The sequence below is a fragment of the Agelaius phoeniceus genome, chromosome 3 (genome assembly GCF_051311805.1).
Source record: "Agelaius phoeniceus isolate bAgePho1 chromosome 3, bAgePho1.hap1, whole genome shotgun sequence".
Lineage (NCBI taxonomy): Eukaryota > Metazoa > Chordata > Aves > Passeriformes > Icteridae > Agelaius > Agelaius phoeniceus.
The window spans coordinates 97,468,956-97,482,840 of NC_135267.1; the positions used below are offsets into that span (position 1 = coordinate 97,468,956).

A 13,885-nucleotide genomic window follows, 5' to 3' on the forward strand; every position below is an offset into this window, starting at 1 on the left:
AAAAATTAACTCTATCTCAGCCAAAACCAGTGTACAGTATTATGGTGAACATGTAGAAGACAGTCAATACTACTTGGACAACTTGGGCTCTGGGAACATTTTCTGTAAAGGAAGAAACATCCCTGAGTGCAGTAGGTGTCAATGTATCAATGAAGAAGCAAGGAAGATCTAAATTCCACCCTAATTTTATATTTAACCTAAGTAAATTTCCTAAAAAATAAAGAACTATTAAGAGATTGAAAAATAAACATTTCCCCTTAGACATACCTCTTGCTACCTGATTGCGACACGCACGAAGGGACTGGAAGAGGCTGAAGCCATCAATTGTCACAATTGCTGCTGGGTACAAGATACTTAGTTCCTCATTCTGGGAAAAATTTGAAAAAAAGGAGACAAAAAATAGATCACTGCTACTGTTAAAACAGCTTATTTTCTGGCTTTTTATACTATTAACTACACAAAATGAGGATTACATCCAGAGAGTTCATATCGAACAAGCCACAGGCAACTAAGGAAAAACTACAGAAATTCAGTATTAAACTCTCCCAAAAATCATTTTAGCCACATAGTTTTCTACTTTTATCTTCTTTTAATAATTTATTTGCTTAATATATCTAATGGCTTAGGAAGAAAATACATAAGTTACAGCAACTTTTGAAGGCGACAGAAAAACAGGTTCATCTAGAATGTAAGTATCACAGTTTTAGGAAGCCAAATTCTGAAACCAGATTAATGCCTGCCTGAATTACCACTTGGGCACATAAATGCTAATCTGGTGATACAAATTCAAGAGTTGAATTCCTTAATGCTTCTGTATTTCAAAACTGATCCCAAAAATGTCACACTAAATCATGTGAGTATTTGTACAAAGAAAACTTGGAAATTTCTGTGATTTTGTTCATTTTCCACATAAACTTGCCAACTCAGCCAAAAGTTAAGAAAGCTACCTTCTTTACTAAATAGTCTGAGTTCTTCAGAGCCTTCTCTGCAGGAAATACTCACAATGACATGCAGGTTCCTAGCCCTATAAATAATTTTTAATTTCTAGCTATTTTCTGTGAAATATTTAAGTTCCTATGAATGAGTATGAATAGCTCTTGGCACCTGTCAAGTTACATATTTTTCCCTTCATGAATGCATTACCATGTTTTTTGCACGTAAATGAATAAATAGAAAATGAATGAAGTATTCCTTTGCAAACAGAGAAAAATAGAACAAATCTATAGATCTAATACTCCAAAAGACATTCAGAATCCTCAAACTATACAGGTATGAATACACCTAGAATAAGAAATCAAGGGCCTCCTGTTCTAAGGAACTGTCCATCCCATCAAAAACTGATAAAGGACACAGAGGATTCACAGAGAATACTCCCTTCCATAACCCCATAACACTGGCACTTTGCTTTTAAAATAATCTGACAAAACCTGTTCTGTGACACCAGGATGCCTAGGAATTTCATAGGTTCTGCACTTTAGCTGTAGGACAGGATCTTCATTCAAAAGCTGTGCAAGAAGCAGTACTCCACTCTAGAAAGGAAAGGATAAGAAGTATGAACATTTCTGTCCCTTTTCTTGGGGAAGACAAAAAAGCACAATCTGCAGGGACCAAAGTTTAAAGCACTCAGATGTTTATGCCAAGAGCTCCCTTGTCCTGCCCTGCTGAGAAACGCACCTCAGTGTAAAACCGAACGTAACCAGAGGTGAAGCCAACTACGATGCATGTCCAGTCAGGGCGGCCTGTGGAGCTCCTGTTTCACAAAGATACACTCAAGTTAAAAACAAATCCCATTCTAAGCCAGAGATATAAAAAAGTGTCATGTAAGGACACTAGTGATGCATAAACATCCTTACCTCTTCTGACTTGCCAGTGGAATACACAATACGCTACTCACACATTCACTAGAAACAGAAACACAAAATTAGTGGCTTTCCCTTGTGAAATTTTACTCCACTCAAGAGATCTTGCCATGTCAGCACTTTGAAAGTTTTAATAATTTATTAATGCAGCACACCATATATCAAATTCACAGTAAGAATCAAAAAAAGTCCCTTCATTTTAAAGACATTTTCAGTTACAAGTTCAGGAGTGCCCAAACAGACTTTTTGTACCTTGTTAATGTTGTCTTTCATAAATTACAGACTGATTATTTTGTCACTACTGTTCAGCAGATTCAAGCTGAATTTCATGTGCCTAAAGGTAAATTATTTCTTCTGATATACAATGATATGTCAATTAGGTAAATTATTTCTTCTGATATACAATGATAAAAACCACTTTTCTTTAAAGAGCTAACTGAACCATACATATCAAAATAAATTTTTGAAAAATGCAATTAGGTAGATTTTATATACACTGCCTTTCAGTGCCTTATAATTTGAGAACATTTGAATATGGTCTTCCCAGTTAATGCAATAAACTGAGTATGCTCAATGACAGGCAAAGCATACAGAAGGCAAGCAGATGAGCAGGTCTGAGTATCTCAATTCAGAAGTTATTTAATTGTTACCATGATGCAAAGTTTTACACTGTCTGGGGAAACAGAAGCAGTACAAAGGTTTTATGAGACAGCATAGAATTCAAGATAACATCCCAAACAGCAATTACAGCATAAATGCCAGCAGTACTGTTTATTATTTACATTCCAGGTCACCTCCATTTCCCAAAGAGTACTAAATAAGCAGGGTAGACAATCAGAGAAGGAAAGCTTTCTAAATGCAAGGTTGAGATGAGTTGCAAGTTCATTACATCCTCAAAGCAACTATAAATATCTGAGTGACATCTCATCCTGCAATAGCAAAGCTTAGCCACCACAGAACATTCTAAGTTGAAGGCAACTTTGGGGAAAGGAAAAAAAATTACAACCAAAAAACCAACCAAAAACAGTCAAGTCTTTTGACAATTGGACAGTAATTAACATATTAACACCTCCACAGAATAATAAATCAAAACGTATTGAATATAAGTGCCCCTATCTAAACAGAGCTACCTGTTTCATTGCTACCTGTTTCAGGGTTGTACCAGTAGTAAGAAACAAACCCTCAAATAGATTTTTTTTTTTTTAACAAAAAATGTCAGGGTAATTTCAAATGCATAGAAACAGCAGTTTTATAAAGAATTATGATTTTTACAGATTGGAGAAAAGCTGAAGTCAACACCTCCTGCACCAAACAGAAGGTTGAAGGCATTAGGGAACATGTTCAAAAGCAGACTCAAGGCTGCAAATGTAACCAGCAAAGTACAAAATCTTATTCCATGTGGGAGATTCAAAAAAGCATCTGTCTGGTTATCTGAAGATAGATGAAGGAAAAATATTGTAAAAATACCAAATGTATGACCAAAGCAAATTTTCCTAGTCCCTAAGTGACTTAGAGCCCAAAACAATATTTTGATCAGAGAGTTGACTTTAAGCTTGTTTGAATGAGGTTTTGAAAATGAAGAGAAGTATCTCTAGAACAACTTCATACATTTCCAGTTGAACATTCCGTAAGAAAATTTCATCTCTACTATAAAAGATTTTTCAAAAAGTACTTTTTTTTCCCTTATAGAACAAGAACTTAGAAAAAGCATGTCTAAATTACACACAATTACGCTGATTTGCAGAGAACCATTCTTTTAATTCGTAAGAACTTGTTCTGTGATACCACGCAATACACAGGAGTGAGCTTTGCAGATACTGCTTCTCATGAACCATGTTACTCTGTTTGTTTCCAACACTAATAAACATAAAACCACAAATGCACTCAGATGAAAGGAAAAGTAGAACAAGTGAAAAGCAGGTTACAAATTGCTAAACATGAAAATAACATCTTAATCACAGCTGCATTTCAACACTTACCCTTCTTCAACATTCAAAGAGCCACTCCAGCCAACAGCATATTGCATTTCTTCCTTTCCCTTGTCACTGTGCTTCCATTTAGCTGCCATGAAGGATAAAGACACCAGCTATAAAACTCCAATGTTTTGCATCTCACAAACATAGTTCTATTTTTATTTTTTCTCTTTGGTACAATACATCCTACCACACTTAGATTAAGTGCCAATTACAAACCTTGAAGAGCATAAAAGTAAAAATATATTCTTAGTGACTTTTCTAAAGGACTCATATGTTTTCTTAGAAATTTACATAGAATAAGACACTAAAATTTTGAAATATCTAGTTTTGTTTAAAAATATTCATACAGTAATCCATCAAATTTTAAAAGGTTCAATTCAAGAAACAGGAATCCTTCAGAAAAAAGTATTAAGCAGGGAAAAACTTCTGGGAACACTACTGAACACGAGCTACAATGAATAGAAAATTTTAACTGCCAAAAAGAACATAAGTACCCACATTAAATCTGACAATCTTTAATCATTGCATCATAATTCAAGGTTAGAAGACGTCATACTTTATTATTCACAGGGTGCTGTTACAGCTGGCATTTTGTCTCTGTTTCTCTGCGAGCCTCTCAGGAGCCCTGGGCCAGTCCCGAGTCGGCAGACACTGGGGGGAGCAGCCCCAACACGGCCGACAGCGGGGGACACTCTCTGTGCCCCGAGGGTGCTGAGGGCACCTGGGCTGGTCGCCTTTGCAGCACAAGAGACACCAGAGACATCGGTAGAAGAGAAAAGGGCCGACTCTTAGCAGGGGTCAATCCAAGGTTTTATTAGGATCCCAAAGGAGCTCCTGCACCTCAGGGGGCCTCCTGCCGAGAGCCCCGGGAGATGTGCCAAGGTTACATTTAAAGGGAGGTGGAAACCAAAAGTAGATAACATTTTACCAACCAATAAGTAACTCTAAGGGATGGGTACTGGGGGATAGACATTTAGGACAGCGTATGGGGCAAGGCTTGGGGGGCTGACTCCTAGCCTCTGGCTAATCACTCGACGACTTGGACCGAAACTTCTGGATGGAGGGATGGGATGCTGAGTGATTGACAGAGAGCCAGCGCGGGGGTTTGGAGATGATCTCATCCCGGGAGAGGGATAACACAGGTAAAGGGAGGGGGGTACAGTCTGGGATAAACCATTTGGGAAAAATATGGGAATACAAAACAAAACTACTTCAAAGTATTACAAAATATAAAAACACACTACAACATCTCCCTCTTTTCATTTAAATAAAAAAAAGGAGAGGCACCTAAACATTAAATTTCAGCTCGGAGTGATCTCAAGCATCAGCAAACCAAGGCTGTTTTGTAAATTCTGCAGAGGTTTCTGTCTCCTCCTCAGAAGAGGTGGGAACAGTCACCTGATTAATCTCTAAAGGGGAAATAGCTTTCAATATCAATTTGGTCACAATGCTCTTGATGATCCCGAAGCTGATCAAAATAGCAAGAAAAACCAGATTTCAGTATGGATCTGACCCAACCCGAGAGTCCCCCTTTTTGGAAAAGTCCATCCATCCAGTCTGCTGTTTCTTGCTTGATGTCTTGGACCATTTGTTGCATCTTTCTGATGATTTTGTGGACATCCTCAGCCTTGGATGACAGATTCAGGCAAAGATTCAGGCAACAGAGACCTTCAAACTCTTCCACATCTGACTTGGATGGATGGCTGTCAACATGAGCAGCAGAAGGATGGGGCTCATTCTGATGGTACAGGGGCTGAGTTCAGATTAAGGGGAAACACTAAAAAGACGTGGTTTTTCAGGAAACTGAGTCAGGAAAAGGTTTCTTCAACAGGGGCTGTTTCTTTGTCTCCTGTGGTAAAGTGGTTGGCTGTGATAAACTCTGCACAAGGCAGTGTAGTGGTGGTGTGCCTGTTGAAAACTTCAAATAGAAATCATTAGTTTAAGAAAAGGATGGTTACTTTAGGGAAACTTCATGCTCTCTCTGGTATTCTAAAGGAACTCTGGGGATAGGGATTAGTGGAGGGAGACCATGGGAGAGGGGAAAGGGTGGTAGGAATTTGTGGGAACATAAAAAAGGGGTAATAGGACAATGGAAAGAAGAAGGGGAACGTGGGAGGGGGGTAGGAAGGCCACAGGAATTGGGGAAGGGTATTAGAAGTGGGACTTATCGGACTGGAAGGTTCTTTTATTATTGACATGGACTTTTGAATGCAGGGCAGCTTGCCTGTGTTCTGTGCTCTTCTTGCTTTTAGGCTGTTGCTGGGGCTTGATGGTTGTTGGTTTTGGGTTCTATTTCCTTGGTAGACATGTGGAGGACTTCTATGATGTAGATAATATTTTACAGGTTCGTAGTCTGGTGCATGTTTACTACCTTGTACTGGAACTCCACCAGGTCCTGTCACATCAGCTGCTTGGGGGCCTTTTCTTCCTTGTACTATTTTAAATTCCACAATTTCTCCATCTCCTAAACTGGGGAGATATTTCCTGGGATTATTCTTTTTTATAGCAGTCTGATGAACAAACACATCTTCTTTGTTATCATTCCGGGTTATGAAACCGTATTTGTTTTTTACATTGAACCATTTTACTGTCCCCAAAACGTTCATGGCAAGGACTTTTTTACCTTTGCCAGTGGGTTTGTGTTGGTGTTGCTGGCGCGCTGCCATATGAAATGCATTCCGGTCCTGGTGCTGATGGCCGCGCTCAGGCTCGGCCCCCTCCTGTGCTGGAGTTGAACACACCCTATTTTTGTCATAGCGCTGGGAAAAAGAGCGCTCTTTATTCAGTTTTTTGAAATGTTGTCTTTTGGGGAATTCTGATCTTCAAGGTTATTGTATTTAAAATCTAAAAACTGCTTTTTCAGAGGGCAGTCAGGCATCCAATGCCCTAACTTCTCACAAAGATGGCAAGGTTGATTAGAGTTGGAGATTCTCTCTTGTGGCATCGTGACGTGCTGAAGCTGGCTGGTGAATGGTGGATCAGGGGCGTTCACAGCTACAATCTTTCTCTGTGGTTTTGGTCTCTCGTCCTGGTCAGCAAGGGTGATGGCAACTTTTCTCTCACACACTTCTAGCATTGCTTGCAGTGTTGGTGTTGGCTCGAGAGGCAGGCTCAGGATGGCAGCTTTACACTTGTCATTGGCATTTTCTTTAGCAATCTCGGTGAGGATTTCCATCCTGGCTCTTTCATTCTGAACTTGAAATTCGACAGCTTTTCTCAACCTTTCTACAAAACTCAAAAAGGACTCAGATGAAGATTGTGTTATTTTCAAATAATTTTCAAGTGGAACACCAGGACGGAGCCCAAAGAAAGCTTTCTCAGCTGCTCTAGCACATTCTTTGAAAACCTTTCTGGGAATGCCCTCTGCCTGACTTGCTCCTTCCTCCCACTCCCCTTGTCCACAGAGATGGTCGAGAGATAACAATTTACCATAAACATCATGGGCAGTAGCTTCATCAGCCCACAGAGCTGGTAAAATTTCTCTCAGTCCTTTTTTCCATGCTGCATCCCACAAGAGATATTCAGATGAGGATAACAGGCAGGTAAAAAGGTGTTTGATATCAGCGGGGGTTAAGGTATTAGCAGAAAGTGTAGCTTTAATGAGTCCTCTAAAATATTCACTTGATCTACCAAAATCTTTTTGGGCTTTGGCAAGTTCTTTGACAGAATCAACAGAAAGGGGGGTATAATGTGGCTGAATCCCCCCGTTTAAATCTGAAATATATGACACAGGGGCTGCAGAAAGAGCCAGTGATGTTTCCGGCTTCCGGCTGCCAAACTCAGCACCTCCGGTTTCTCTGACCCGGGAGCTGGAGGGCGGGCTGAGGGAGGGGCGGCGGGAGGCCGCGGCTGGCGGGCAGAGCCCTGAGGGGATGGAGGGGGGCGGGGGGAGGGTGCTGGGAGGGAGAGTTTCGGGGGCGCGGTTTTCCGACCAGAATGGGGTGTTGGGAGAGCGTAAAGGATTGTGGAAAGAAGAAAGAGCAGGCATGGCCATGTGGTATCTACCATCATGGTCTGGGGAAGTTACCTGAAGCGGATCGGGGGTACAAAAGCGGGCAGAAGATTTCTGGGATGGGGTATCACAACTTGGGGAAATAGGGCAAAGGGTAGGGTCCCGGGGAATTTGACCAGAATTGTCCGGGTTGGAAACAGGGAGCTTCTGAGGGAAGCTAGGGAGAGTAGCTTTCTTCAGAATGTCCTGTGTCGGGGCTGAGGGTGAGGAAAGAGGGCTAGGAGAGGGAAAACATAACTTGGAGGGGGGTAAATCGGGTTTCTGGGAAACAGAGGTTTTGAAACTGTTCCCGGATGGCTGTTCCTGCATCTTTGAATTAAATTTTACAACATTTCTTATCTGCATAGCTAAAAAAGCAAACTTTGATGGAGATTTGTCACCTGACTTCCCTGCTCTCAATAACTCATTGCCAATTTTGTCCCAGAAAGCCAAATCACTAATATTTTCAGTTGATACATCGGGGAAATGAAGGAACAACCATCTAACAAATTGTTTAACATCTGTTTTTGAAAATCAGATTTCTTCACTCTTAAGAAAGTTCAAAAAATGGTAATAGACACCTTTGTGAGATACAGAAAGCTTTGCACCCATTGTAGCTGTGATTTTAAATTTTGTATCTCAAATTTCACCAACCCAGGTGGGGGGGCGAGGAGAAGAAAAACCTGAAGCTGGCAGCCTGCCAAAAAATAGAGAAAAAATACTTGGGCTCTCTGCAGCGAGCCTGAAAACAAAGGCAGGGAAACACCCTCTCTCCCGAAGAGGGGAGAAACGGGAAAAGGTAAACTTATCAATCCAGCTGCGGGACAGGAAAACAGGAGGTCCTGGGATGGTGACTTCTACCTGAAACTGACTCTTGAGAGCACTTCAAAAGTTGATAGTTTCGTGCACAGAAGAGCAACTCATTAAAACGGAGTGTGTTCTTCTGAGGTAGCTTGCCGGCCAAAGGCTTTGCGAACAGTCTGAAAGAATGTCCGAGCCTCGTCCGTGAGCTCCGGGGATGGTCTCAGAGCCCGACGTTGGTCGCCAAAATGTCTCTGTTTCTCTGCAAGCCTCTCAGGAACCCTGGGCCAGTCCCGAGTCGGCAGACACTGGGGGGAGCAGCCCCAACACGGCCGACAGCGGGGGACACTCTCCGTGCCCCGAGGGTACTGAGGGCACCTGGGCTGGTTGCCTTTGCAGCATAAGAGACACCAGAGACATCGGTAGAAGAGAAAAGGGCCGACTCTTAGCAGGGGTTAATCCAAGGTTTTATTAGGATCCCAAAGGAGCTCCTGCACCTCAGGGGGCCTCCTGCCGAGAGCCCCGGGAGATGTGCCAAGGTTACATTTAAAGGGAGGTGGAAACCAAAAGTAGATAACATTTTACCAACCAATAAGTGACTCTAAGGGATGGGTACTGGGGGATAGACATTTAGGACAGCGTATGGGGCAAGGCTTGGGGGGCTGACTCCCAGCCTCTGGCTAATCACTCGACGACTTGGACCAAAACTTCTGGATGGAGGGATGGGAGGCTGAGTGATTGACAGAGAGCCAGGGTGGGGGTTTGGGGATGATCTCATCCCGGGAGAGGGATAACACAGGTAAAGGGAGGGGGGTACAGTCTGGGATAAACCATTTGGGAAAAATATGGGAATACAAAACAAAACTACTTCAAAGTATTACAAAATATAAAAACGCACTACAACAGCATTTGATTGTTGAATCATCTCCTAGGTTTCAATGGACAACCAAAACTAAGTTGGTGCTGTGTGCCATTCGTCTGACACCTAAAACCTGAGGCACAGGGACACTTCTGCCCAGTGGGGGACAGTTGTCACGGTAAAGTTCATCAGAGGCATTCATTCATTCATTCTCCAGCGTTTTAAATCACTTTTTTATGCTTGATCCAATAAGAACTTAATGAGGTGTACTGCTGTTTTTCCAATTTTGATGACAAATTAGCAACAGGTCTACAGCAGGTTTGGAATAGACAGCTTTGCAGGGAATGACAAAGCAGTATGATGACTCAATACAATCTGCCCAACTACGCAAATCTGAGTTTCAACACTCTGATTTTTTGTTTTAAAATGCTATAATAGTCCCCATATCAGGATGTTTCCCTTCGTCTTCCTCACATCACCCACTGCAGCCATCAAAAGACCAGAACCCCAAACAACAGCATATCTATAAACAGCAGTTGGCTGAGCAGTGTTCATACATTACTAGTGATACCTTTTAAAAGTTCCCAGAACCCTACTGTAGAGTAAAATACAAAGCCACCCATTGCTCAAGATGGTATTCAAGAATTTTCTGTCAAAGGTGGAATTTCAAGAATATTCACATTAATACTCTTTTCCAAGAGGGACACTGGCTTAGGTAATTTTTAAGGGAAGAGAAAACTAAGGTCAAGCATTTTCTAATGGCTAAAACCAAAACTTTAGTTTTTCTTACTGAGAAAAATTAATGTCAATGTCTCTGAGCATTTTAAAACAACTAGGTAGTTATAACACATATGCATTTCATGTGACAAAACAGCTTCCACAGATCAAAACAGCTGAGAAGTAAAGACTTCTCTTTACCTGACTTGTCAAGTAAAGCAACTTACTTGACAAGCAGCACCTAGAAAATGCGTGATGTGTACTACAAAACACTTCAAAATTCTTCAAGTATGACTTGGGGGATAAACAGAAGAGAGTGGGGCAAACAAATACTGCTTTCGTTACTATAAAGTGTCCTAGCATAAACACTCAGTGAAATGGATACTTACGCACTAAAAAGACTGCTTTCTGTTCATTAGCTATTACCATCAGGTCATTGGTTGGTGACAAGGACAACACACAGTCCTGAAGCCAGTAACTTCGCTGGTTCTTGGAATTAGATTCCTCTTCTTCCTACAGGTAAAGCTTTAGTCAATGAATGCAACAATTTTTGACACAGCAGAACTTGCAAGACTGATGAGAACAATCGGGCCTGCCCTCCATAGCAGCACTGAATGGACTTTTTATTACTGACCACATCACTTCAGCTCCAACTTGCATGGAAAGCCCTGAGAACTCAGTCTTGCACTAATTCTGTGTTTACACAACAGAAAACAAAGAAGTACTCATCACTAGCTCTACTCAAAATCATCTCCTTTTAAAGAGACACAAGGAGAATGAGATCTAAAGTTTTAAAATCATTGGTTAGAAAGTGGAGAGAATCTCTTTAGTTATTCTCATTACAATCCATACTCAAAATGAAGAATTTGTCCAAGCTTATACATTGATCAGCATTAAGCAAATACATGCACATATGAAGGTCACTAAGCTGGTACTCACATGGCACCAGGTATCAGGCGCCTTTCCACAAAGTAAGTCCACAAGGAAACAATTCCAAACTAAATGGTGCCAAGTTTTAAGGGTATTGAGATGGGTAAGTAAAAATTTAGATACCATCCTCATGTATAAGAGCAATAAAATTATATCTTTTTTCATTAGGGCAATGAGCCAAACATTTTATTGTGGCACAAACAAAGTAGCTCCTGCTAATCATAGTTCAAAGTCAGGAAGTAACAACCTTGGGGTGTACTGCTGCTAAGTCTCAGAGTTGATACTCCTGGTTAGTTAGATTCATCCTCTTATCCAATCACAACAACACACTTTTCCTTGTCCACAGACTCCATTTCCACTTCCATATCCAACACTACCTCTCCCTAGCTCTGCAAAATATTACTCCACCCTCTAATATCTCAAAGCAGCTATGCACAAATTAAAAAAACCCAACAACTTCAGTGAGATCATTTTCTGATTCATTCTATTTATTCTGTTACAGAAAAGTTGCAACTGCTTGAAAATCTGCCAATTTACTCCCAGAAGAAAAATAAACACCAAACTGTAGGAAGAATTTGCATATCATGCTCTTAATCAGCTATTCATTGTATTTATTTCCTTGTATAAGCTTGTACCATAAGAATGGTTATTGTGCACATAGAAATACCCTGTGTATCCATGATAAAGTCTACATTAGCACACTACAAGCATTGCTAACTACTGTTGTCCACACCATCTCCTAATTTGTGTAAGAGAACCTATTTTCATGTGATTTCTGTCTGTTGATGGATGCCAAATTCTTTACCAACAATTTCCCCCTATTTACCGGCATTTTTCAAAACTTTACAAAAAGGCAATGAAGTTATCTGAGATACTAATGACAATTTGAACTCCTTGTGGCAGAGATAAATGTGTCGTGCAAAAACACACAAGCAAAAGACAAAGAAAAGCCTTGTACTAATTTTTAATGTCATGATTTTCAGACTGAGGAAAAAGAAACAGAAATTAAAGGTTTGTCGGAAGATTAAAAGGAATTACAACACTATTTCAGGCAGAAAATTTAAAATTATCTGTAAGCATGAACAAAGAACTTGAAATACAAAGACATAAAACATCACTATCCCATATTAGCTACAAAAACAAGCTAAGGATTAAAACAGGAAAGGCACTGAACTAGTCGAAACAAACTTAAAGGTGAAAGACAGAATTATTAAAATCTGTATTTAAGAAAAGACATCATCATTCCTACAAAACAACTAATCAGATCTATAAAAGGACACCTTATAAAAAAACAGAATGTTTTTTTTAATTTTCAATGCCTTCTCAGAAATTGCTATGTTCCATGAAATAGATACTTGTCCAGGGCACAAGTAATTCCAAGAAACAATGAATCTTTCACCAACCATAATGCAAATCAAGAGTTAAAAGCTGAAACAAGGGAATTGATTGTTATATTTTACTAGTAATTCTCACGCATTTTGCTGTGTGTTCAGACACACAGACTCCTGTATTTATTTGCTCCTACACACAACAACCTCTTTGCTGTGTATGATAGCAAACCCTTTCTGAAGTTTGGCCTGGAATCACTGGTAACTTTAGAGGAAAATTTGCAAGTAGAGGATGCAAGAAAGATGCGAACCACCTGGCAGAAAAGTGTGACATTTTAAAGAAAAGAGTGAAAAATTGAACTATTTCAGTTTAGAAATGCCTGCTGATTCTATCAAATTACAACAGAAGTAGAAAACCAACTATTTGTTCCACTCATTCATAAGTTATAAATATTACAGCACATCTAAGAAAAGATGTGGCCTGAGAAACACACTCATTTCATGACAATTATAGTGCAGCTGAGTGCCCATCCTATTTAAAAGGTTTTACACCCTGCCATTCCTGACAGTGTCAGTGATTCATCCCTGGGAGACATCATGCTCATTTCAATTTGTGTCACCTTAGCTGAAAAATCTGTTTCTCTGCTGAATAGTCACAAGGATACTGTCCAACAGCTTGGGCATCCTTCCTACACACTGAGAAAAAGCAGATAAAGGGTTTGTTATCAAGGTGAGGTCTGGATTCCTCAGAGCTCTTAGAGGGAATTAATCAAGTAATTCTGTTGAGATGATTCATTCAGGTGCAAAGGATTTCTACAAGCAGCCTCACTGACATCTCATCAAGTCAGCTGGCAGTTGGAAGGCTCAGCCTTACAAACAATTAACAGACCAGCCCTGCTACTCTCAGTAGAATGAGTTGTGCAGAGGAATGTTTTTCCCCCTTTAAAGAGCAACTGTGCTATTCCATCCCACATAGGTAGTTTAAAACCTTCTGCAGCACCATCCACACATCACAACATAAAAGGAGGACTAGTGATCCTTAGAAGGATGTCTATGCCACTAATTCATTATTTAGGATTTTTTAATTTATATTAATTCATGATTCACTGCCATGCCCTACTGTTTCTGACTAGCTACAGGACAAAAAGGATGCCCTCAGGTGAAGCAGCACAGGAAAATGTGTGTATACTTTGGTGAGAAAAGCCCTACAGAACACAAGAATATGAGCAATTATCACAATAGGTAACATCCAAGTTATATTTAGAAAAAAGCTACAGAACAAGGGACAAACAAGAAGCCACATTTGAAACACAAGACCTTTCTTGCCCAGATGAGTTACATAGGAGAAAAAAACCAAAACACCACACACACAAACCAATGGAAAAGTTCTCTATAATAGGGAAGTTAGCAATAAATACATGAAC

At 40.3% G+C, this 13,885-nt stretch overlaps 1 protein-coding gene across 3 annotated transcripts in view; it reads right to left on the reverse strand.

The window, feature by feature from the left end:
• Window positions 1-13,885, reverse strand: part of RAB3GAP2 (RAB3 GTPase activating non-catalytic protein subunit 2) — a 48,981-nt gene that overhangs the window by 26,103 nt on the left and 8,993 nt on the right. For all 3 annotated transcript variants that reach the window (XM_054628616.2, XM_054628615.2, XM_054628614.2), the window contains exons 3-8: window positions 10,593-10,716; window positions 3,839-3,920; window positions 1,854-1,901; window positions 1,675-1,750; window positions 1,428-1,529; window positions 268-367 (exon numbers count right to left, since the gene is read on the reverse strand). In XM_054628616.2, coding sequence (XP_054484591.2) covers window positions 268-367; window positions 1,428-1,529; window positions 1,675-1,750; window positions 1,854-1,901; window positions 3,839-3,920; window positions 10,593-10,716 — 532 coding nt within the window. The remainder of the gene's footprint in view (window positions 1-267; window positions 368-1,427; window positions 1,530-1,674; window positions 1,751-1,853; window positions 1,902-3,838; window positions 3,921-10,592; window positions 10,717-13,885) is intronic.